General features: G+C 38.6%; 1 protein-coding gene across 5 annotated transcripts in view; it reads left to right on the top strand.

The window, feature by feature from the left end:
• ITCH (itchy E3 ubiquitin protein ligase) overlaps positions 1 to 25,569 on the top strand; it is a 63,908-nt gene that overhangs the window by 19,875 nt on the left and 18,464 nt on the right. For 4 of the 5 annotated variants that reach the window (XM_086474859.1, XM_086474858.1, XM_086474856.1 and 1 more), the window contains exons 2-11: positions 7,782 to 7,872; positions 10,378 to 10,516; positions 13,684 to 13,808; positions 15,067 to 15,204; positions 17,249 to 17,291; positions 19,321 to 19,490; positions 20,664 to 20,898; positions 22,150 to 22,245; positions 23,552 to 23,726; positions 24,703 to 24,769. In XM_086474859.1, coding sequence (XP_086330985.1) covers positions 7,803 to 7,872; positions 10,378 to 10,516; positions 13,684 to 13,808; positions 15,067 to 15,204; positions 17,249 to 17,291; positions 19,321 to 19,490; positions 20,664 to 20,898; positions 22,150 to 22,245; positions 23,552 to 23,726; positions 24,703 to 24,769 — 1,258 coding nt within the window. In that variant the 5' untranslated portion in view covers positions 7,782 to 7,802. Of the gene's footprint in view, positions 1 to 7,781; positions 7,873 to 10,377; positions 10,517 to 13,683; positions 13,809 to 15,066; positions 15,205 to 17,248; positions 17,292 to 19,320; positions 19,491 to 20,663; positions 20,899 to 22,149; positions 22,246 to 23,551; positions 23,727 to 24,702; positions 24,770 to 25,569 lie in introns of those variants that run through there. The other variant, XM_086474860.1, reaches the window with a different exon arrangement.

The following is a 25,569-nucleotide window of genomic DNA, read 5'->3' as shown; positions in this document are numbered from 1 at the left end:
TCAGATTGATTATCATTCATGTTGTGTAGGAGGTCGCAGGAAATTAGTATAACAAAATTCAGTGTGAGACTTTACAGGAAGGGAATGTGGTATTTACTTTTAAAGTCTAAAATGAATTTTACTTACTCTCACTCATTCTCTCATACATTTCAGTTACTCTTTCTCTCTTGCTCCTGTACTCACAAGCACCAGGACATTTCTGTCTGTTGAGGTGGCATAGCCAGTGTCTCTTATGTGCAGCGTGGAGGATGGAACTAATGGTATCAGTCAACCGTCTGTCAGGCTTTGGGTTCCTTTTGGTGGCAACAAACTAGTTTAGAGACAGACATTTTATGTTCTTTGGGAGTCAGGACTTGTTTTACGCTAGTCCTTTGCTTTAGAATCTGGCTTACTTCAGGCTCCATCAGTCTTGAGTGAAGGCTAATGCTAGTTGTTGTGCCTTATTTGGAATATCCATATCTGTATAGCTACAGTATGTTTTCCTGTTGGGCTAACAGGAAAAGGAATGACGTGATGTAACCCTGTTGGCACTCTCCTCTCTTTAAAGCACAGGCTCTCGTGCTGGCCAGTCATCTGCGCTGTAGTCTTATCAGAGTGAAGGCATCCTGGTCTTGACACAAACACTCCTCAGTTTTACTACTGTAAGAAGTGTCCTTTGTTACCAATAAAAGCCATTCTTTTAACCTTTGTTCTGCTGTTTTTTTCTGATTTATACATGCATGTTTCTATTCCTTCTTTGTTCATACCAATCTTAACCTCTCCATTACAATTCCCTACAAGGTATATTTACTTGTAGCAGAGAAAATCCAATAGAAAGATTCGGGATGGTAGTTAGAATAGATTCGGATAATCTCACTCAAAGTATGATTAGACCTGTTGGTTTAAAGATGATGTGACTTTTGACTCTGTTTACACCCTTTCAAACTACAGTGGTATGAAGTGGTATATCTGTAAGCAAACATAACAAGAAAGTGGTTCCTATGTTGAGCCAAAAGTACAATGGATCATATAGATTGTGTACATGAATTTGGGAAAAATGTAAACCACACATTTTTAAGACAGCATAATGGATGAAGTTTATACTTCAGTGTCAAGGATTTCTCATTAGCAAGGTCATAGTAGGGAAAGGACAGAAGTTGGGCACCTCTTCTCTGTTTCAAGGTTTATATATCTTGCTTTTCCCTCAGTGCAGCCTCTGAAGGTCATGTCACTTGGGTTGCTTCCTAAACTGATTAAATTGTATTTCCCACAAATGTTTTTTTAGCTAGGGTATTGAATTGGCTCAAGTGATGTATTTGAGTCTGCACCTCACTTGTTCTTATCCGAACAGCTGTCTGCATGTTAGCTTTGTAAACAGTTAAACGGTGAGTGTACACAGCGAAAGGGCGGTGTGCCTGCAGTGCTGACCGGGGTATCAGCGCTGGCCCTGATCTGGGGAGTGCCCTTACTGATAGCAGTGGAGATAGAGCAACAGCAGCTCAGTAATTCAACCTGGAGTCTGGGTTTGGACCCAGTATGTGCTGCATTTCACGTGTTTAAAAAACAGTGTAGGCATCTGGATTTTAAATTTCAACAGATGGATTAAGCAGGGACTACTTTGATTTCACTGCATTTTCAGTAAATAAGTGTTTTGCTGCTCACATGCAGTAATGGCCGAGGGAGCTAAGCTGCATTCTGCTGTTAAAACCCTCTTTGTTTCCATTCCTTACATAAATATCCCTTGGTGCAAACCTCATAATTGCTTCCCTTTCCAGCGTGTACACAACACTTCTAATCTGTGTCTGTTCTTTTCTTCCTGGTTGATTACTCAGCAGTTTCTTTCTGTCTGTCTTCTTACTTGTTTGGGCAAAACTGACCATGTCCTTAAAACTTATTTTAGGGGAAAAAAAAAAAAGGCAATAAAAACGTAAACCAATAAAACCAGCTTTGTCAAACCACTTTTTACTTTAAAGATTAAACTTGAACAGTTAAAGTAACTGCAAATTTGCGAAAGAAGTTGCCAAACTAGCTGTCTCTGTCGAGGCTTACTGGGTGATTATATCTAACAGTTAAGAGAAAAGAACTTTTCCACAATATGTGCCTTCAGTTGAGAAGAGGCTTCAGTGTTTTGAGGGAAGGAGAAGAAGAGTTTGTATTTAATTTCTTGCACACAAAAAGGTGCAGTGTTAATGTAAACTAAACAGGTGACTGAACTTTCTCTGAAATATCTAGTCTAATCTCTTTCTAATTGTATGTAATTCACATACCTGTTGATACAAAAAATTAACTGTTGTGAAGGGGACATGTTACATCTTATATACAGTTTTATTAAACAAAACTTTGTATATTTTATACTTTTCCCAAAAGTTTGTATTCTTGTGTTACATAATGAGGTTTTTAATCCCATTGTTAAAATTACTAGATACGTTAGAGATCTTTTCATTATGTGATTTTTTTTTTTTACTGGATTATTGAAATGGCAAATACAGTTTGGACTGGTACACCTGTAAAGAGCAGTTCAGCCTGTTCTTAAAATTAATTACTAAACATAAGGCTTACAGTGGCCAACAATGTGCAATTATTTCAGTATTTTTAAATTATAAAGAGCATGTGCCAACATATTTTCAAAGCTGTGCATATATAATATACAGTCACAGGACTTTATTCTGACCTACTTGTGTGTTCTCTTCTTTCAAATAAATATGAAACAAAATTACCTTCGAGAAGCTAGTTCTTTAACAGATGAACCCCATCACTGAATGAAGTCACCGTAAGTTAAATTGGTGTGGCACTCTGAAGCTCTCTCAAGCCTTTGATAGCAGTTTTCTTCTATTTGTACTCCCTGATTTTGTGGGGTAAGAAGCTCCTTCCCACCTCTTCACTTACTTTGCTTTAACCAAGAAGTACTCAAAGCTGCTTTTCTCTCCACTCTTTTTCATGATTTTTTAAAAGAAAAATAAATTAGGATCCTCCCTTTCTGCCTTCCTTTTTCTGAAAGTGTTTGTAGCATCTGGGCTGCGCTCGTCTAGAATTTCTTCTTTCTTCCACACCACTCACAAAAAAATCTGATGATGACATTTGCTGTCTTGGTTAAAAAGCCACTGAAGATGATGATGCAGTTTGGCCTAACAGCATCAGGTCATGCTGTGGGGGAGGCTTCTGAGAAAGCCCTCTAGTTAGGGGTGGAACTCAAAGAACTGAATCCCAAAAGGATGCGTGGACAGAGGTTCCTACTGTGAGGCAGGTTTATTTTAAGCAATGTTTGTTCAAACCTTCCTGAGTACAAACAATGGCATATGTAATTATGAAACTGAGCATAATTTATCTAATAATCTGCACATTATGGTAACATGTTATAAAAACAAACCAACCTTCCTGGGAGTAGGTATTCAGCCAATGAAGAAATTGAGGCAAGCATTTGAATAGTTTATCTTTAATGACAAGAAGATATTAATTCTGTTATATCTTTTTATACACCAAATAATTTGTAATTTTAATTTCTAAGAAAATTATACTTAGATGACTGTGCTCTGAGTGTCTGTTACACTGCCCCACACTGTCACAGCTTTCAGACCTTTCAGCTGATGTTCCTAAATTTCAAATTCTAACAGATTTCTTGGAAGCGAGTAGCAGCATCTGAGGGGGAAAATGGCAATATGAGCTTATTATCATTTAAACCAAAATAAAGTCAGAACAAAAAAAACCCAGAACCAAATCCCTAAATATTTATGAAGATGTGTGTAATTTTCTACTGCAGAGAAAACCATGAGCATGCATTTTGGAATGACAGTTTCCACTTGTGGAAGTAGTTGTTGGATTACAATGAATTTATGAACTAGGTATGTCTGCTTTATAATGATTACTCAAATTACATTTTTGTTCCTAAAATGATTATTTATAACGTAGTTTGAAAGCAATCATACTCCTTTCCGCTGGTGAGGGGTCCAAAGGTCTAGTACAGGTAAAATGCTTGTTGGTGTTCACACATGATGGCTTGTTCACATCCAGTTGCTGACAGAACTGCTTGGCTTACAGGCATTTGCTTTTCACGGAATCCTAACTGTTCCTTCTATTGTAACAAAACTAAATGGGAATATTTTAATAATGATTGAGGAGCGTATGTTGTTTTATTTTGTGATTAAGTTTATAAGTAGCCTTAGGCTGTTTTTGAGTTGAAATCATATGCAGTGTTACCATTAAGCATAGCTGTAATAGAGTAGTTTCTTACCAGATTTGTGTGTGTTTGTTATATAAACAAAGAGGAGTTAAATGCTAAAAATTAAGTTTAGATACCGAAATTAGCTGGATGTGTGTTATTTGTGGCGTTACTGTCCTTTGCAATCTCTTTGTGCTTCTTTGAAGTCTAGTTCATTAATCGGAATGGATTCTTATTTGATTAATTAGTGTATTTTAGCCTGTTTCCTAAGAAAATGAGGTGTATGCAATTGTATCTGCCAATCCTGTTCTAGTCTCTTCCCCTTTTCCTGTGTGTTGCACTACAAACTTTCTTGATTGCTGATCTGTTCCAGCTAAAACTTGATGGAGATGGAGATATTGAAGTTTATTAAATTTCTATGAGTTACAAAATATCTGGGTAGAGTATGGACATACATGGTAGAGAAGAGGCTTAAATTAGTGCCCAGCTGAGAGCAAAGCTGCAGTGTGAGCTCAGTGATTATTCCGTGCTGGATGCCTGGCTGGGAACCAGCTGTTCTGCTTGCTGAGCCTCTTTGAGCTGGCAGTTAAGGAGAGCGGAAGAGGCATCGGAGTCAAGGTATTTGAGAACATGAAAATAGGAATAGGGCTGTTGAAGTGCAGGGCGCAGGTAAATTGTCGCTTGCTGCTGCTTCCTGTGGAACTCTCCTTCTTTTTCCTGGTTATCTAATGGAGCTTCTTAGGAGAGAACTAAACAATGAGTAATGTAATTTCTTTTTTTTTTTAGAAGTATTGGTAGGCAATAGATTCTTGAAATTTCACTTAAGCTAGTTGTTAGTGAAAGCTGTCTCACTACGTACACACTTGCACATATACATGTGCTAACTCACCACATGTTTGTGGGACAGTCATTTCGGACATGATTAAGCCACTAGAATTTTTTCTGCATGTTCTCAATGAAAATGATGAGATATAAAATCATTTTAATGAGTGTATTTTTTAGGCATAGAAATGAAAGTTAGCTTTGACGTGTGCTTCTGAATGAATGTTGTACGTTGTATGTGCTTACTGTACAACTTTAATTGGAAATTATCACCTTCAGTAATTGCGTTTGTATTATGTACAGTGTTACTTCTCCAGGTGGAAAACAGCAGCTCTTCTGTAAATGCAAACTCCTTTGGGCTATCCAGTATGTCTGTATTGGTCTAGAACGCTATTCAACTGCTTTCTTAAAGCATAAAGGATACCTAGGGTGGTTGGTCCAACTAATCATAGGATCAGAATTAAGAATTGTCCTCTAAATCTTCTAAATTTAGACTGCTTTTGAAATACTTACATTAAAAGCTTTTTCACTCCAGCAGGATATAGATTTGTGTGACTCACATCTGGAATCTAGTAATTAACTCCACTAGTAACACTATATACTCTTCAAGCAAGTCGTTAGTACTTTTTTTGATGGCGTCATGTTCTCCAGTAGTTAACAGTAGATCAGCAAGCTGTCGGATGCAAGAACTTTCCATTTGACCACTTTCGAAATACCTGTGGCATTATCAATTTCACAGTAAACGTCACAGTATACAGCCTTTTGCTGCAGATTGCAGCCTCTAAAAAGAAAGTTGGGATATTCAGGTCTGGTCTCCTTTTACAAATTGTTTTGCACGGCATGGAGGGTAAGACATGCACTTGTTTCGACTGCTGGTGGTGTTATCAGTTGGTGAACTCACATGTATAGCCTTTTCGTGCTCAAGATACGGGTATCAGCAGCTTAAGCTAACATGTTTCTTTCCTTATTGGCAATAATGTTGTGTGCAGAAAATGACCTGAGAGCTGGCATGTGATATCTGATCTGCTTTGGGATTCAGATTCGGTGGCTGACCACAGATGTGCAGCGGAGGGCTGGGAGATTTGCTCATGCTGATTAGCCAACCCCTGGGCCAGAGTAGCTGAGCCTCGCAACAGATGGGAGCCCAAAGAGAGACATGTATAGGTGCATGAATGGTTTTGCAGTAGGTTGTGACCACAGAAGACAGTGAGGAAATGGCTCAAAGGAGGGAACACATCACGAGAGCAATGTGGTAAATAGTCTGGAAATTGTATCCAGCAGGTAATTTGGAGGCTTCAGTGACCAATTTTCCAGTGGTGGTGTGGTTTAACCCCAGCTGGCAACTAAGCATCATGCAGCTGCTCACTCACTCCTCCCTGCCCCAGTGGGATGGGGAGGAGAATCAGAAGGGAAAAAAAGTAAAACTTGTAGGTTGAGATAAGAACAGGTTTTAGTAATTGAAGTAAAATATAATAATAGTAATAGTAATGAAAAGGAAGATAACAGAGAGAAAACCCAAGAAAGGACAAGTGATGCACAGTGCAGTTGCTCTCCACCTGCTGACCGATGCCCAGCCAGTCCCTGAGCAGCGATTGGCCCCCCAGCCAGCTCCCCCCAGTTATATACTGGGCATGACGTCCTGTGGTGTGGAATATCCCTTTGGCCAGTTCGGGGCAGCTGTCCTGGCCATGCTCCCTCCCAGCTTCTTGTGCACCTCTCGCTGGCAGAGCATGGGAAACTGAAAAGTCCTTGACTTTGGATAAGTGCTACTTGGCAACAACTAAAATATCAGCAACAACTGAAACATCAGTGTGTTATCAATGTTATTCTCACACTAAATCCAAAACACAGCACTGCACCAGCTACTGGGAAGAAAATTGACTCTGTCCCAGGCAAAACTAGGACAAATGGGTAATGTGCTGTAGAGGACTTAGTCATGTATGTCTAGTTTAGTTGGTAAGGGATGTTGAGCTGAAAAATGTGTTTTGAAAATGAATAGGAGACAAGGATATTTGGGTATTTACAAAGTGATGTCTATTTTGAATATAATAGCACACTGTTTCATTTGTCTGTTAATATTGAAGCTATATGATGCATATTGTCCACTGTGCCCCCCAAAATCAAATACTGAATTAAGTTCAAAGAATAGTAGGAATACTTGCTTGCTTTGGTGCTGGAAGGCTCAGGCTAGCACAGGTGTGAGGCTTGGGGTGTGGTAAGAGGGAAGGCTGGGCTGTAAATGAAGGCTGTCTTACCCTCCTTCAGTAGTGATGTATCTCTTCTTTTAGTGAAGTACTTTGTAGAATTCAGCCCCTGTCTATAGACGTGATCTGACCAGGTGAAAACAAAAGACATATAGAAGCAGGTTTCCCTGAACTTGACATTCACTTTTTAATGTAATAATTAATTTTCAGCTTTTTTTTCCTATACTTGTGGATTGTGTTTTTTTTTTTTTTTACACCAAGTAATACTTGACATGGGAAGATAAACTTCTTACTCAGGACTTACAACATCAAAACAGGCAGATAAGAGGCACAGCAGACTTTGTGATTAGAACATCATTCACTCTCAGTTAATTGGCAAATTGAAGGGACAAAATCAAAAGACCTCTTTTGCCTGGGACATGAATATTGGCAGATCATTTAACAGGAGAGACTAAGCCCTTTGTAAACCATTTTCTGTACTTTGGGGAAGGGGAAAGGAACTAGAAAGAAAACGAGTGTCGTGGTTTTGTTTGCAGTATAATGTATCTACATGTCAAAAAACAGATGATTTAATTTTGAGTTTCTGAGGATTCAAATGTTTACATTGTCTCTTCATCCAGATTCCAGATCCAGCCCATATTATGGCTGGCAGTGGGTCCAGATCAGGACCGTCCAGTGGGCTTTCCATGAAATCACAGCTGCAGATCACCGGTAAGCATTTGAAAGGATGTGTCTTTCTACTTAGAAATGTGAAAGTGTTTTTCCCACAATTAAACCAAAGTTACTAGTATGTTGTATTTCAGGAAGTTTTGAGTTGTGCAAAACCCAAGAGGAGTCGCCTAATAAAATTGATGGTGTTGTGCCATCATTACTTGGCAGAAATACAGCTATTTTATTCAGGATTTTATGTAAAATGTGTTTTCAAATTATATACTTCTGTGTAAAAAGAAAAAGGGAAGGAATAATTCTTTTGAATGCTGTTAAGTAAATTGTACAGAACAGTCCTCTTTGAAATGTAATCATGTGTTATGATACTGCTTTCAGTTACTTGACATAATACTGAATTTAGCATTTTCTCCTAACAATCATTTTACATTTTAAGCTAAGTGAATCTGAACAGCTGATTTGACTTATTGCTTCTCCCTTGTTACATGTTTTCACAGGCACCATTGTAAAGGAGCTTTGATAAAAGTGTTGGTGAGAATAGTCCTGTAATTGAGCACCTGTAGATTGCGTAGGAATGGATTTACATGACATGCTTTGCTTTTTGTAGTGCCCCACCAACAGAGCAGCTGTTGAAACTTCATTACCAAGTTTTCCTCACTTTTGCTCTCTGACAAATTTTACTGAAGCATAAAGGTGAAGTCTGGGAGCAGGAGATATGTGGATGTATGCAGGTCTATGTTTAGAAGCGTCAAGGGTGATTTTGCAGCATCAGTGTGGAAGATCTGTGGGTATATGCAGAAGTTCCATAAGTTGATGTTGTGGGGATGAAAAGAATTGTGAAAAATAGATGGGGAAGCTTTAGGCTAGAAAGGAGGTTGGAACAGAGTAAGCTGTACTGGCTCTAGCAGTCACACTGAGGTCACAAGCTTGTTTTTCTCAGCATGCCGTGAGACTTCAAGAAAAATCTTGTCCTTACAGGTTGATATTGGAGAGAAAAATTGAAGAGGTTTGGAAGGAGGTACATCTTCCATATAGCTATGGAGAGCAGAGCTAAGGATTGATGTGGTGATTGCTGTCTAAGGCTTGCTCCATTAAAGGCCTGTGACTCACATAAAGGGAAATTGAAAAAAATGTCTTGGTGTTTAGAATTGAGACTATTAAGGTGTTTGAATGGTTCTTAAGCTCTGTAGAAGTTCAGCTGGAGCCTGCGAGCTATTTCCTGTGCAAGCAGGCGTTACCTTTTGTAGACAGTTCTGTAAACAGCACCTCCCACCTCCCCAGCCTCACCTCCCCGTTCTGCTGTCTTCATTAGTTTAAAAAGAACTTTCAGATTGTCTGAGTAAGAAAGAACCTTGAAAGTAGGTACAAGACTGCTGATTTGTGCTGCCTCAAAGTAGGTCTTGATGTCTTTGAGATAGCTAGTGGTGTTGAGGCTTGAGATGCTGTAGTATAGAAGTACTGGAGGCACGAGGGGAAGGGAAGGGGAGCTATTTGTGAAAATTAATGTTAGGTAATTGAAGTTAATTTCTGTAAGATGTCTGTAATAGAGAGTTTCCCTTGGGAGCAGTTCAGAGCAGTTTACACTAAGCTACTTCTCTAAATCTCTGAAGGAGCATAGACTATAAAGGGAATCTAGGTAGATTAGCCATATGGGCTTCAATTACTCATCTTTTTTTAAGGATGTAGTGCAGCTGAGGTAGGTGGCAAAATCACAGGAGACTAAGTTGTTATTTGTTAGAACACAGCGGAGTTCACGGGCCACCTGGAAATGATAATATCTTTGTCTTAAGTACTGTTTTGTGAGTTTAGTGTAGACAGATGTGTACGCATGCTGCTTTGGCTAACTGAAGGCAATGTAGACAGTGTTTGGAAACACAGGAGTGTTGCAGTCAATGATGTTGAATGCTTTAAAAAACCTCAAACACCCCCAAAACCAACCAAACAGAAAACCAAAACACTCTCCCCCCGCCTTTAAAACTCCAGAGCTGCAAGCCTGGTCCAGATTTTGTTGTTTCCAGAGCAGTAGGTGGTTATTGGAACTCAGAGTTTGCCTTTCATTAGCTTTTCTGTAAGTTTGCTTTGATACAGGACACTTAACACAAAGTTCTTTTTCTTAATTATCTTCTTTTAACCAGAAGTGGTGGCAGTTTTCCACAATTCCTTAATGAGAGTGATAGATCACGTTTTGAGCTTTTTAATGAGCAAGGGTAATAAACTCCAGGAATTCTCTTGGCTGGCGATAGACAGGAGGCGGTTGTGGAGGATATTTTCTACTTTCCACACCGAAGTGCTTTTGTGGCTCTTACAGTTATTAATTAGTGTCTGATCTTACAGAAGTGCTGTTGCATGTTTTACGCATTTGTGTGAGCTATTGCATTGCATAAAATGATCTGGAATGCAAGAGCATTTCTGTCCATCTAATGTATTGTTTCTTTAGTGTTATTGTCAGGCATCAGTGACCTCATACTTGAATAGTGAAGCACAACTGAGAAATACTATTTGCATTTGAAATCTTACTGAGTGAATTTTTATTTTTCTCTTTCTTAACAGTTATTTCAGCAAAACTCAAAGAAAAAAATAAATGGTTTGGACCTAGCCCTTATGTGGAAGTCTCGGTAGATGGACAGTCAAAGAAGACAGAAAAATGCAACAACACAAATAGTCCAAAGTGGAAACAGCATCTTACAGTGTAGGTTTGATGGTTTTGTTTTCCAGCTTCTTTGAGCTAAATGGATGCAATTGACAGTGGACTTGAGGGTTGCATTTTTTTTTTTAAGCAAGGCATTCAGTGTTACATGGTATGAAGATATTTGTGTAATTTTTGCAGCAAATATACTACAGTCTGGAATATATCTTTACAAACTGTTGCGTTATGTCCTATGGAAAGGACCCAGTGCTTACAAAGGAATGTAATTTGTATTAACGTATGTGGCATACCAGACGAGCTTTAATTCTGTGAGTAGTAAGGAAAGTAAGGTAACTTGGTATTAAGACTGACAGTCCCATGCACGTTTCTGTTGTCGTGTTTAAGGTAAAGGTGTTTCAGAAATACTGTGCCTGAAAAGTGTGGCTGTTCTTTGTGTGCCACTTTGTTGTGTGCCTTGCCATAGCACAGGTAGTTGGCTCTGTCTTGTGCGTGTCTGAGTTCAGTCACAAGTACCAAATTCCTGATCAGTTTGTGCCTTCAGAGACACAACTAAAATTGGATTCAAGACGAACACAGCTGTTGATGTTTGCTTGGCCCAGTATTTGCATTGAGATGGTAGGATGTATAAAGCACAGAAAAAAACCTATCTGCAGCTTCTATAAAATTTGGTTTTCTCTCAAGAATGTCACATGGAACACTGGGATGAAGGTCAGTCTTGTGCTTGTACCTTTGCTTATGCTTAAATTCTAGATTATTATTCTTGAGGCACCTGGAACATTCCTGCCTGATGAAAACCTTTTTTGTGCCTGTTCTTTACTTGTAATTCAGGTTATTATGAAGTTTTAGTTACTATGTACCTTTCTGCTGCAAAGAAGTATTCTGTGGAAAAGAAAACCTTGTGCTTTACATGCATATCAATGGGCAAGGGCAGAATTTTATTTTCGCTTTTAAAGCCTGCCTTTTTTTCTTTTTTTTTTTAATTGAAATGTTTGTGGCTTGTGCTGTGCGAGTCCATACAATAATAGATGGGCAATTTTTGCTCCTATTGAGTAAGCGCCAAACAGACACCCAATGCCTGTCAACTTCGTTGAAGATTACACTAATGCTACATGGAACTTAGTGGAGTAAGCTAATTGGTTTTTAGGAAATATTTTGACACGGCTGCTTACATTCAGATTCAGAATTAAAAGGAAAAGTGTAACGGCTTCTGCAAATGGGTGTGGACCACGGGCTTCTCTTTGAGGAGGCTGTCTGTTAGGTGGAGCTGCATATTCTGAAAGGATTGTCTGACTGTGAAAGTCTGGACATACCAACCATATACAAGTGACATTATCCACTGAGAAAATGAACAATTTAAATAATTTAAAAATATATAAATGTTAGAATATTTCTAACAGAAAAAGAGTATCAGTATTAAAAATTACTTTGAAGTTGCTGTGGGGGATTTTAAGAAAACAAAACAAAAAGCAAAACAAAACCAAACCCCCCCAAAAAACCCCAAAACCAGAAATGTGTTCATACAATGTCAGCAACTGATACATAAATTTGTTTCTCTGTTGTAATGCTTCTCAAAACTCAAGGGACTATGAGGCGCTGGTGAACGTTTTGCCTCTAAGAGCGACTTTCTAGGAAAAAAAAAAAGGTTTTTTGAGTCCATTCTTAGTTGTAATATCAGCTATTTTGTGATGCTTATCTTTCTGCTGTTAGAATACTTTTAAGAAGGAAAAAGTGAAATCCATGATTTTAGGTTTTTATTGTCACTGAGAGTGCTTCCTTTATTCTCCAGATTTGCCTGATCGCATACACTGTCTCAGCTGTCATCATCTTGCTAAAAAATGTTTGGTGAGATTTAGCAGTTTTGACATGAGCATGGTTTGATTCAGCTTGTTTTGGAGCTAGAGGGAGGAAGAGCAAGCAACTGCTGCAGCAGCAAATATTTGTTGGGATGTGTTCCTTCTCCAGTAAGGGGCTCTCCCAGTACATAACTGCTGGCATAGATCTGGGAGTGGAGGGTCTTGCTGCATAGGTAGCCCTTGACCAAGAGCTTTTGGGTTTAGTGAGTGACTCTGCTGATGGTTTTCTAGGAGCAGAGATGTCCCTTCTCTGCCACAGGTTGACAAATTCAAACTGTGTGTTTGGCAGAGGCTGCAGTGTTGTGGTTTTATGACCTTACCAGCCCATGAGATTTTTCAGGGAGAACTTTGGCTCTGGTTTGGGCTACATAGAGGCTTACATTGCCGTTGTTTGTACTGTGCCTGCTCTCTGGAAGGCATCTTTCCAGGTTGTAGCACCATGCTTTGAATGAAGTTCAGATTTTTGTGTCACCAAAACAAGTAAAAATTTTTAAAAAGCCTCAGGGAAGTGAAAGAGGGGGTAGAAATAAACAGTTGGATTCTTGTTTGAAATACTTGATTTGGAATGATGAGACACTGTTGCTGGGCCCATAAACAACTTTTCTGGTAGTAAACCTGGAACCGCTTCTCCAAGGACATAATCAAATTAGCACACTGTAGAAGTAATACATCCTACTCCTGGAAATGGTGAAGGAAGTTTTTGAATTGTTATGGCATGGCAGATGTAGTATGTTCTTCTCTTCTCAGTAAATGCATTGTGAAGCTAGAAGTTTATTAGTAAAAAGTTCAATAATTTTGTATGTATTCCTGCTTCTTTGTCATAATATGATGTAAGTATGTGCCAGCTTATTAGTCATCTTCTAAAAATAATTGAATAAATAATTTTTAGTATTTCCAAGTACTTCTGTGTTTATGTGATGTCCTAAAATTTTCTGATAACCCCTTCAGAAAGCGAATTTGCTGTCTTCCCTTTCTGTGTGAAAAATTCTCACATCAAGGTACACAAGTGCTGCATGCTCATGAGATGTGAACCCGCAAGAATCAGTCTTTTTTTTCTGATCCTGGTTACACTCAGATGCTAGTTGTGAGCTGGTAGTTTTTCTATAGATATTTCCCTTAAAATAGTAATAATAAAAAATGTATTCAGTCTATGAAAGGTCTTGCAGCAGTCTTGATTTACATGACATACACACATGACTGCGTACAAGAATGTGATAATTAGAAATGGTTTGATGTTACCACCATTATTTCTTTGTTTTAAAATAATTTTAAGTGGCAGTCGGGGTAGATTGCTCGTTTCACCCACTTCCCCTGCTAACAAATGCTCTTACACAGTGCTCAACTTTTTCTTTTCAGAATTGTCACTCCTGTAAGTAAATTAAACTTTCGAGTCTGGAGCCATCAAACCTTAAAATCGGATGTCCTTCTGGGAAGTGCTGCTCTGGATATTCATGAGACTTTGAAATCAAACAGTATGAAACGTAAGTACAAGATTAACGATACCTTGGAATGCTGCAGAATTTGTCAGGAATTGTCTTTTAATGAGTGCTGTGTGCAACTCTGTAGATGGCCCTTAAGAATTCTTTCTGTTGCTACAGATTGCACTTAGGAGCTTCTGCCTACTTTTTCAGTGTAATTTTTTTTTTTGTTATACACTGTTTGCTACGTTGTCGTGGAAAACATGATGTTTTTCTCTTTGGTAGTATGTGCAAGAGTGAAAGCCTAATTAAAGAAAGGAGTGTTTCCCTTTACAGAGCTTAAAAATGAAAACTGATATGTTCCTGGTGCTAGACCAGGAAATACATAAAGTTATTTTTGTCCTAAATAGTGTTACAGGAGTGTGTTGTGTTATTTCATGCGTCTTAGAACTAGTCAGGCTTTAGGCAGCCTGTGCATCTTGTGACGCTGGAACGAGCAGTACAGAACTCTGCACGCCCGTTACAAAATTTGGGTTGCTACAGCAAACAGCTGTGTGCTGTCGTACGCCTGCTCTGTCCTTTAAAGGGGTGTTTGCTCCCGGACTCTCAGGTGTGGGCATTGTAAATGCAGTGTGTGGATAGCGCTGTAATAAGCTGTTCTTCCGACAGTATTTCTGTCCTGCTGAATCTGAGTGAAGATTACCTTGGTGACTGCATTGTTCTGTGTGACACCAGATACCCTGCTGTGATTCATGCATTTGGTTTCAAACCGTTTAATTGACAATGTTTATTTACAGTTCTGTTTCACTGAAAAACAGTTAGTTACCCTGACAATACCTTTGGTCTGCAGATATCATGCAAAATCTTCACATTCTAGATGTGAATCTTGATCATTAGCTAAATGGGGAAATATTTTAATCAGAAGATAGAATTGATGTCTGCTCTCTATGAAGAGTAAGGTGAATTACATTTCCTGACTCTAGGTTTTTGAGGACAGGAGTATTAATTGCTTTGAAATGTAGGCAGAAAAGTGAGATGCAGTCTCTGCTGCAACGATAATCCTTTCTTTAGGCAGCAACGAGCTTATGCTCCAGTTTTCCCCTTTATGTAGAAATAATAACTTTTTACTGACATCCAGAAATTATTAGTTTTATCACACAAAACATAAAAAAAATATGGAAAGACAGAGCTGTAGTTCTGGGGTTTGTTTTGGTTTCTTTTTCCCTTGATCGCTGTCATCTGTGATCAGCTTCTTGAATAAAATGCACTGTTTTGTCGTGTAGTAAGATAAAACTCCCATGCTCTTCTGTCCTTTCCTCAGTTGAGCAGGTAGTGGTGACGTTGCATCTTGTTGGTGACAGAGAACCAGCAGAAGTGGTAGGAGATTTGTCTGTCTGTCTGGATGGGATGCAGGTAGATCCTGAGCTCCTAACCAATGGTGATGCCTCAAGTACAAGAAGTAAGTAACTTTCAATTCAGACGTGCCCTCTAAGTATATTTGGTTTATCTTTGGATCAAGATCAGTGTCTTTATTTTCTGGACTTTGCTAACTTATATCTAGCAGTCCCAAACTTAATGAGAGCCTCTAGCTTCCCTGAATGTTTAGTAACATCATAAAGTGAAAAGAATATAAAATAAGTTAGTTTGATCTTATCATAAAATAATAAGTATTCTGCTCACTAGGAGACATGGGTTTATATTAAATTCTCTTAACATATCTTATTTAAATAAAGGTTTTCATAGATTGTGTTCGCTGTGGTGTGCTGCAGAGATGGATCCACTATTCTGTTTATTTGGTGTCTTCATTTTCAGATATCTATACCGTATGACTTTGAGCTGAAAATCTGTGTATGTGTAAACTGTGTACACTAAAATAACAAGTAAGGGGGGTTAATTCCATTTAATTCCAGGACAGGCAATGGAGCATTTTTGAGGGTATTGTACATTGCAAAGTAGAGATAGATAAAAGGTTATTTCTCCAGAAGGCAGCATTGGAGAGACTAGCTAGGCAGTCAGTTGGCAATTTTTAGGCTTCTGGGTCTTAGTTGGTTTTGGTTTTGTTTTTTTAAAGGACTAGAGGAAGTTGCTTTGAGATTCCACCTGAGTATCATAGGAAAACTGAATTAACACACTAGCTTTGTAACCATTATTTCTCAAAGCTTTTAGTCCATCTTTCTTTTCAACTTGTTAAAAGGATCAATCACGTGAACTGACAGTGTGGGATTTTTTTTGCAAATAAAAGCCAAATGCTGGGTTTGTGTGGGGCTTGTAGAGCAGGGCTGAGTGTGTTGCTAGAAATACCTAGTGAAAGGAACAAATTTTTTTCGTATGAAATACTTGGTTTTCATCTGTGCTCTCTTCCATTTCCTGAAATTCACCTACTGAGAAGAGGTGGTAGCAAGTAGGAAAAGGCATGCAGGCAGGGGCTTGAGTACTGTATACGGTTTGGGGCTTGACAGCGAAGTCAGATGTGGACATACCAAGCCAGAAGTTTAGCAGAGGGTTCCCGGAAAATCGGGGGACTGGAGCACATGAGGAAGGAGTTTAATCTTAAAGTAGTCTAACACATTCTTACTGGACAGGCTAAAGGTACTTACAGGCAAATACATTGTTTATTGAATAGCTTTTTAAGATTTCTGTTTCTGGGATTAAAATCACTTCCATGCACAGCCCACTAACAGCACGTTACCATAAGCTTTTCCATGACTACATCCTTGTCTAGCTTAGATCTGTACACAGTTCCCATCAGAATTGATAACTGATTTCTTTGTTAATGATACTTGTTTAATTCTATGGAGATAAAGTACTTGTGCTGTCTACATGAGTGAGCAGTTCTGTGCTGCATATTCAGGTATTGCAAATGCTGGCACAAAAGGTAAATATTTCCAAGTTGGCAGAATAAGCAGTTGCAAAATGTTTGCAAATCTAGGCTGAGCTGCTAGTGTCTGGAGTGCTGCTGTATTTTGTACCTGCTGGAATGCCTTTATGCTATATAATTTACAGAGAAGGGAAGGGTCCGGGCTAGAGAGCCCCAGAAAACAAAGCCCTGGCAGCTGCTTTCTAGCCAACCAGAGAGGGGATTTTAGAGAAGTTGTTGCCCTTCCTGCTTTTGCTGTCATCATTGAAAAGGGAGAGAATATGAAAAGCCAGCTCCACTTGAAGAATAGAGAAGACTGCTTGATACTGCTGCAAAGACAGGAGACAAGTTATTGAACTGTGGGTGTTTGGGAATATTCATACAGCTGAATGATATCCCATTGTATCTTCTGTGAGGTGACAACATTACTCACAGTAGCAGTGGTTTGAAAAAACCATATACACACACACACGTGTCTATAGAGACATGCAGAATGTATTCAGTTTTGAAATAAGACCTAGATAAGCAGCACATAGTGTATCACCCCCACACTTGAAAGAAATGTGAGCATTGAAGGCTGCTTTTCTTGGGAATTATTCAGAATGTTGCTTATACTTCTGTTGTCTTTTTCTTCCCGGTATTTAAGGTCCTACACAGAATGACAGCTCCAAAGTAAGGAATGATACACGGTAAGACTTGTGTTTGCAGTTTGGAAGTAGTAATTATGTTTTATAAAGAAGACAACTGAAAAATTTCTGCGTATGCCCTGCAACAGTATCTGTTCAGACCTGAGCATGTCCTAAACAAAAATACTGTACTTTTGTACATTCGTATATTAAATTGTTTTCGATATGAGCCCCATTTTCTAGCTGCAGTTTGCTTCCATACTTGACTGATCTGTAGTTTTTTTCTGTTTGTGTTACTCATCCTTCTCCCCATGATTAACCAAAGTAAAATATATTAAAAAAAATTTCACTGGTGAGTAAGTGGCACTGGTTATTTTTACACTGTTTTGCTTTATAGCATGGAGGTATCAGAATTGTTTAGCTTTGTTAAGAAGATACAAGAAGCTGTCTAGCAGTTGCAGTGTCCTAAGGTCTCTATTGGATTATGTACCATGCTGCTTGGTAGGATAAAAGTGTGACCATACTTGATGGTGGATTAACCTGCAACGAGCACCATGCCACTTTAGTTACTTCCCAGTACTTCTAGCGTTTTAAGGATCTTATACAATGCACAACACTCTTGGATGACATCTGGAGGTGCTAAGTTAAATTTCACTGTTTTATACTGATCATAACTCTTTTGCCTATGTCATCCAAAGTCTTCCCATGAAAGTTTATTATTGTTATGTTTCCTTTTCATGCTCAGAAGAACATTTCCATGCTTGGGTATTCAGAATGCCTGAGTGTGTAATAGTATAGTAGTAATAATAATAGTAGCAGCTGATTTGGTTTTTATACCCACCAGTGGGGTTTTTGATGTTCATTAAAGGTCCAGTTTGAGGATCACGTAAATGATCTGGAATATGTCTAGCAGTGGTTATTGTTATATGTATAATAATGCTTTGTTATACCTTAAGCCAACTGGTAAATACACTAAAGATAAACAGTTACTCTTCTGACTCTAATGTTCAGACAGCAGCAGTATGCTTTCTGGGCCTGAGGAAAACCTAGGCTGTAGCTGTTACAAACTTCAGATCACTAACGATTTGTGCATGCTTTCACGGTCATTTGCTTTGGGGTTGGCGTGGTATGGTATGAATTATGTGCACCACACCTGGTATAGAGCAGAAGTGTGTTTAACAAAGATATTGAGGTCAAATGTACATGATTCTACTTGATCCTCTATGGCTTGTGATTTACTTAGGCTTAGCTACTGGTTTTTATTTTGTGTACATTTAGAGGAATGTAATTTTAGAGGTACTGGACTGAAACCATAACCTCTGGTTTAATTACTGATGGCCTATGGATTTGACCTGTCAATCCGCTAGAATTTTAGTTGACAGTCTTTTTATTTTGTTCAACATATTCTGAAAATGAAGTGCTTTACAAGCAAAGATGTAGATACCTGGAACTCTGCTTAAGGAGCTACAAAAATATCAGAATAATACACTGCTAGGTCTGACTGAACGGTCCAGAACGGTTGAGTATTGCTGTTTAGTTTTTAATTCTTGCGAAGTTGAGAAGCTTGTGTTCATAGCTGTTAGTCAAAACTGTAAAGCTTAGTCCTAAACTCTCCAGCCCTTTCCAGAATTGAGTTTAGGGGGAAAATTGATGTATGCTTCATGAAGTTTTCTAAAAGTTTGAAGAGTTCTGTGTGTTCTGAGCATCTGCTAGCAAATGCACACAGGCTGCTCTTGGTCTTAGTCAGCTTCCCATCTCATTAGAGACAAGCGGAATTCATGGGCAGAAATAGCTGAGCAGCAAAATCCAGAGCCTCGGCCTGAACACGGGTGTATCGAGTTGAGAAATGAAAGAGGAGGGTTTGGTGACAGGTGTTATACACCTCTGTTTCACAGCCTTTTCATCAGTTCAGGTTTCATGTACTTCGGGAGATAAACTCTTAGTCTGTTTGTAGAGGTGTATAGGTTTTTATGATTACTATGAATGTAAGAATCTCACTTAGTCATGATTTGCCTTCTAGTGTCTTCCGTAAAGTTTAATGTCATCTGTACGCTCTTAGAATGGTTCCTCTTTCTGTCTTTTCCTGCAAAAGGACTAACTCAAATGGCCTTGAAACCTGTGAAGATGCTGCTCCCAGTGAAAACAAGACTGTTAATGGCAGCGATTCTCCGTTACTCACAAATGGGAACTGCAAACCTGCTAGACCTCCCAGGCCTTCTAGACCACCTCCGCCCACTCCCCGCAGACCCACTTCAGTAGCTGGTTTGTATTCTAGGGCCAGGCATTCATTTCAAAGCTGCACACTATTTGAATGAACATAGCTGGTTATGAAGCTGATGTTTAACAACAGTTTTTCATGGTAAATTCTTTGGCAGATTACTTCCGAAGGACTATTTTTTAGCTTGCATTCAGTACACGTTGTTTAATTATTGTTCCTATTATTAGAAATGTCTTGCTTCCACATCTGCTAAGTAGTGATTGCAGTGATAGTGCTACACATAGTGGAGCTGGGACCAAAAGAACCCAAGTGAATGCTCCTGCTGCACTGAGACATCCAGTGAGTTTGAGGCTTGAGTTGAAATCTACTGAAGGACTTTCAGAACTGTCTCGAGTTGATAATACTGGGTGTCAAAATACTAGTGATTTGTTTCTACAATTCTGGTTAAATTCTATGAAATAGCAGCACTTAAACATTCATTACTCTTTTGCATTGAAATGGATAGATTTTTCTTTTTTTAAAAATTTTATCTGATTATATAAAAACTGCAAAATTTTAGGACAAGTAGTCCTGAAAAGTTAGTTATTTGTGTAACTCCTTTACCCCCATACCCTGCAATCTGTTTCAGTAGTTTCATTATTACAATTGATAAATGCTGAGTCTGGATGGGAAATTGCAATACAGTGATTACTTTAAAAGATTAGGCCGGTGTAGTTCAGTGATAAGGCCTGAGTTGCATGCACTTTTAATTCCTACCCACCAAATGGCGTTCAGAAAAAAATGAAAGCTTTGCAGGAATGTACGTATTCCCCTCCCATTCCAATAATTTTGTCCCATGCAATGTGAGATCTCTTCTTGAAAATCTTATGCTTATTATCGCTTAAATTGTTATTCCAAATAATAAATGGAAAATAATTAACTCAATGCTAGAAAGTAGTTTTTTGTTTATAATTGTTTAGTATTTACAGAATGCAGACAACTGGCTTTGGTAAATACAATTGTGCCATTGGTGGTAGTTCTCGGATTAAAGCATTTTTACAAAGTGAGACAAAATTGCTTTTCAGTTTCTGTGAGAGCTGTAAAATGTGGCTGTATGGGTGCACTTAGCAGTTCTTGCATGTTTACTTTTGTGATTTACAACTCCTGAAATAGATCGGTGATGAATACCAGTTAAACACTTTTTTTTTCTTCTGTCTTTGATGTCTCTGACTTCATAGCAAGTGTAAATGGTCCTTCATCCACATCCACAGAAAATGATGGGGCCAGTGCAGGATCACTGGCAGGTACAGCTGCAAATACATCTTCAGAACAGAGCCCTGAGGGGGCAACAGCTGCAACAACAGCTCCTGCAACGGCTGCACTCACCACACCTCCAGTGTCAAGACAAGTCCAGCCAGTAAATCCTCCACCTCAGGCAGTTACTACAGTCAGTCAAGGTCCTCTTCCACCTGGGTATGTTTAATGATTTTTTTTTTTTAATTTGTGCTGACACTTCTGGTTTTACTTTATTTTACTTACAGTAGGTATAGCAAAACTTTCTTAACATCTGCCTTTTGCTGCATAACAAAAATCCCCATCAATATTAATTTGGAAGTTTTCATAACTGTTTTATCTGGTAGGCCTTCGAGCATGGGCTATTCAAGAAAAGAACTAGTATTTAGAGATCTTTGATACTTGTCAAACATTCCTGCATCAGTGAAACATAGAAGTTCTAAATAGTGTAACAGGGTACTGTCTTCAAATTAGAATGAAGTCAGGTAGTAAAACACTGGTATGGATAAGTAGAAGAAAAGCTGCTATTGCGGTGCCTACCTGCAGCGTGTCCTGAAGTTTTGGACTTCATCCTGCAGCTCCTGGGAGTAGTGTGGGCACATGGCTGTGTTTCAGGCACGTGTGGGATTTGCCAAATGGTTGGTCTGTTGCCTCGAAGATGTCACTTAGATTCTAAACTTTAAAAATTTCTGAGCTCTCTGAGTAAGGGAAAGCAAAAGCTTCCCAGTGTGAATGGTGTAATTGGTGAAATATCTGCCTTAACTTTCAGGCAGTTGAACCAAAAGGTAGTAGGTGGCTGAATTACCTCACAGGATAACTGGGAAATATCGAAGTAGTCTTGAAAACATGGGTTCTTACTTTACCGTTTTGATGGCAACAGAAGTGGCCAAGTAGCGTGCTTTTTTCCACACGATGATACATTTTCTGTAACAAGGGCTAAGTCAGTGTCCCAAATGCTGCATATGCAGAAAATGTGACCAGTGCCCTTAGGATGAATGGGATCTGTGTAAAATTTGCATATTTTGAGGATTTAAATTGAATTCATGTTACTCAAAAAGAGGATTATGCTCTACAGATGATTCTGTTCAACAGGCTGTTGATATACTTGATATTGGATACAAAACTTTGCTTCATTGCTTGCTAAAATTGTATGCGTAGGCATGAATTTCAGCTTCAGTTCCCCAGAAACTGAAGGTGGTCATGTAGAATTTTTTTGTGTTTCAGTTGACATAGAATTACTGTTAATATGAACATCCTACCGTGGTGTATTGTACAGCAATTTGATGCGTCTTACGCACCAAGTGTTAGTTTCAAGCTTTTTATTTAGAAAGAAGCGTTTTATGAAAACAAACATTTCTCATCTTTATACTATAGATGAATGGTTGGAGTAGTTTGATCTGGAAGAAGATAAAAATATTGTTTTATTTGCAGTTGGGAGCAAAGAGTAGACCAACATGGTCGAGTGTACTATGTAGATCATGTTGAAAAAAGAACAACATGGGATCGGCCAGAGCCTCTTCCTCCAAGGTGAGCCAGGATAAGTCATATGATTGTCTAGGATATGTCTGGAGTTTTCAGAAGTTGACTGACAGTTTACTAAAGCTAGAAAACATGTTTGTAAATAGAAATGTGAACCCAGTGCAAACAGTTGCTCCAGATTGTTTCCAAGGAGTTCTGCGAAAATGCATGGTACATAGTGTGGAAGAGAGTTCAATGTCAAAAATAACAGAATCTGACTTTCCTGGCAAAAGATGAAGCAAGTACATCTTTACTGAGAAACAGATTTAAGTTAAAGACAGTAGACACCTCCAACTGTAAAAGAGAACCAAAACCATGGAAAAGTATTTTGGGTTGAAGCAACTATCTGTTTGAGCAAGAATGTGTTGGTTACCTCTGTATCCTGAGGTTACTGTTTGAGTCCTTTAATCTCGTCTTGGGGTTCTGCTGCTCCATTACTACGCCCTTCTAAAACAGCTTTGGTTACTTGGCATCTCCAGCTGTTTGCAGCAGAACAGCCAGTGATGTTAGTCTCTACATGGAAACAGTTTTCACATTTCTTCTGTTTCTTATTTTTTAAAAAAATGTAAAAAAAAAACCCATAAGAATTATTGTGTTGCACTGCATTCATACTTGAGTGGTTTACACATGGTACAGAACTACAAAGTAAAAACATGGGATAGTAAAAACGACTTAATATTAAAGAACAAAAACTGGCGGCCTCATAAAGGGAACCCATCTGTCGTACTCTATTTTTAACTCTTTGGGAGGATTGACTAGTGTGTTACTTAAACTTACTCAGAATGGTAGTGTTTTCATTCAATTTTTGTAAATAGTACTGGTTTCATAGGAACTGAAAGTAATTAAAAAACCCCCAAACAACCCAAAAGCAAACCAAACTAAAAAAGCCAAACCAAACCCCAATGCCTACACCTTCCTTTTCTGCCAGATTAGAGTGTGAGGAAATCTTGCACTGTATAGCCCAAACTATCAGGATTCTCTCTTTTTAGGAGAAACCAGCAAACTATTGTCTTCTGGGTTGGGCAGGATAAATACAGTAATGACAGTATAGTACTGACAGTGGTTTGTGGAGCTCTTGAAAACTGTAAGTACAGTAAATGGAATGAGTCTGACTTGGCAGAGTGTGCAACAAAGTGAAAGTGATCTCCTCCAACAATTTCAGCTCTTACATAAGAGCTAAAAGGAGAAAAAAGAAGTCTGCTGATAAGCCCATGCTTTATATCCACTTCCAACATACTGCGTGGTTGCTTAAAAGTGCTTCGTGCCCTTAAAATTGTCTGCTATTGAGAACTGTTGTTTGTAATTATTTTAAAAGCTGGGAGCGACGAGTCGACAACATGGGGAGGATTTATTATGTTGACCACTTCACTAGAACAACGACGTGGCAGAGACCAACACTAGAGTCTGTCCGAAATTACGAGCAGTGGCAGCTTCAGCGCAGTCAGCTTCAAGGAGCTATGCAGCAATTTAATCAGAGATTTATATATGGGGTAAGGAATGTAATAGGATTACTATAAATGTTAAGTAAGTAAAATTTTTCAGGTTTTCAACCCATTAGTCTCTGTTCTGTATATTGAAAGTATATATGTGTTTGGGTTTTGGGCATGCTTATGGGTGACTTTTCCCCATGAAGATCCCAGACTTTGTTATGGTTTATTCTTTATGATAATCTACTATCTGTGTGTGTGTAGCATGGCAGGAAGTAATAGTTGGTAACCTTAGTTCATGTCCTTGCAATGACTGCAGGCAGCACATGCAGTGTAATGGTTTTTATTTGTCAGCTGGATATAGGTGTTGTTCTTTGATAAAATGTATGTACAATCTTGATAAAAGCCATTGATTCAAAGCAAGCTATGGCTTAGTAATAAGCTGGTTTATTTGTACTGTGTCTTGTATTGGCTTGGCCTCAGACCTGGAAGGAAGCAAGCTCACAGAACATACATTTCTCCTTTGGGTGAGATGATATATGCACAACGAATGTTAACAAAAGCAGGGAAATTGAAAATAATCCTTCCAGAATTTTAAATCCATTGTTTACCTCTGGTGAATAGTAGACTTCAGCTGACTCCAGCTCATGCTGCTGGTTTGCCCAGAATGGTGTAGGATCTAAATTTGCTGTGTGCGTAGAGAATAAAATGGACCTCGTAAATGGTGGTAGGGAGAACTGTACTGAGTGCAGGAATGAAGTAGTTTGCTTTCTGGTTGGTTTGGGTGCTACTGTACTAATTTCCCTTCTGCATGGGCAGAGGCACTAAACAAAGAACAATTATTTTCTTGGCAGTGTGGTTAATTAAGCATGCCAAGGCCTGTAAAATAGGCCTCTGTGGAGAAAAATTGTTGGCATCTCCACTTATATGTGACATGAACAAAAATACATTTACTTCAGTAATTCCTGATGGCTGTGGTAGAACATCTGGAAAGCAAATGACTGGTCATTAATGCACCATTTGTTTGTGTGACTTGCAGAACCAGGACTTTTCATCCACACAGAACAAAGAGTTTGATCCTCTTGGCCCTCTGCCACATGGATGGGGTAAGACTGACTTGAAAGTGTTTTGCAATGCAGTGTAATTAAACATTAAAGCACACTTCTGCCAAATTATTTTGTCAGCTGTTCTGGGCTATCTTTTTAAAATGAAAGTCTGGATTAAAAATCTGTTAAAATTAAATCTAATGAAATGTGCAGTTAAAACCGAGTCCTGACAAGATCTGCAGTTTCAGGGTAGATTAGAAACTATAAAATATTCCAGTGTACTCCCTGTAACTCTCATAATAGCTTCTTTCACACTGTCAACCTTCTTTTACCACTTTCATTAGGTAGGATTCCTCCCACATTCCCATTCCTGCCAGATCAGACTCCAAATCCCCTCTAAATCAGACTGCCAAACTCCCTCTCCAAGCCAATTCTTGGAGAGTTCTGTTGGTCTGAAAATGTTTTTTATCATGACAACTAACTACTACTTACTTGTCCCTCTCCCTGGAATAGATTTGGTTTTGTACTTTACAGGGTTAACAATTTACAATTAATATAATGGGGGGGGTGTGTACAAAAATTAAGTGTAAAACTAATTTTTGGTGTGACTATCCAGCTGATACAGGAATTCAAGTTTCATGATACATAGGCAAAGTTCTCAAAATTGTGTAGTTTTAAAGCAAGTAATTACCTGGCAGAGTTAGATCTGGGTTTTTGGCTCGTCCGTTTTGCAAACACAGCTATTCAGATTTTTAGTTCTGGTATTGATGCAATTTCATGCCATAAAATGGTTGTTCCCAACACTTGTGCTTTGCTGCATTACATATATAACATTTCAAAGAAAGTTCTTTAGGCTGGCG

The sequence above is a fragment of the Leptosomus discolor genome, chromosome 17 (genome assembly GCF_034619465.1).
Source record: "Leptosomus discolor isolate bLepDis1 chromosome 17, bLepDis1.hap2, whole genome shotgun sequence".
NCBI classification, from domain to species: Eukaryota; Metazoa; Chordata; class Aves; order Leptosomiformes; family Leptosomidae; genus Leptosomus; species Leptosomus discolor.
Note: the sequence above shows the minus strand (reverse complement) of the source record. Positions and strands in the feature narration are given on the sequence as shown.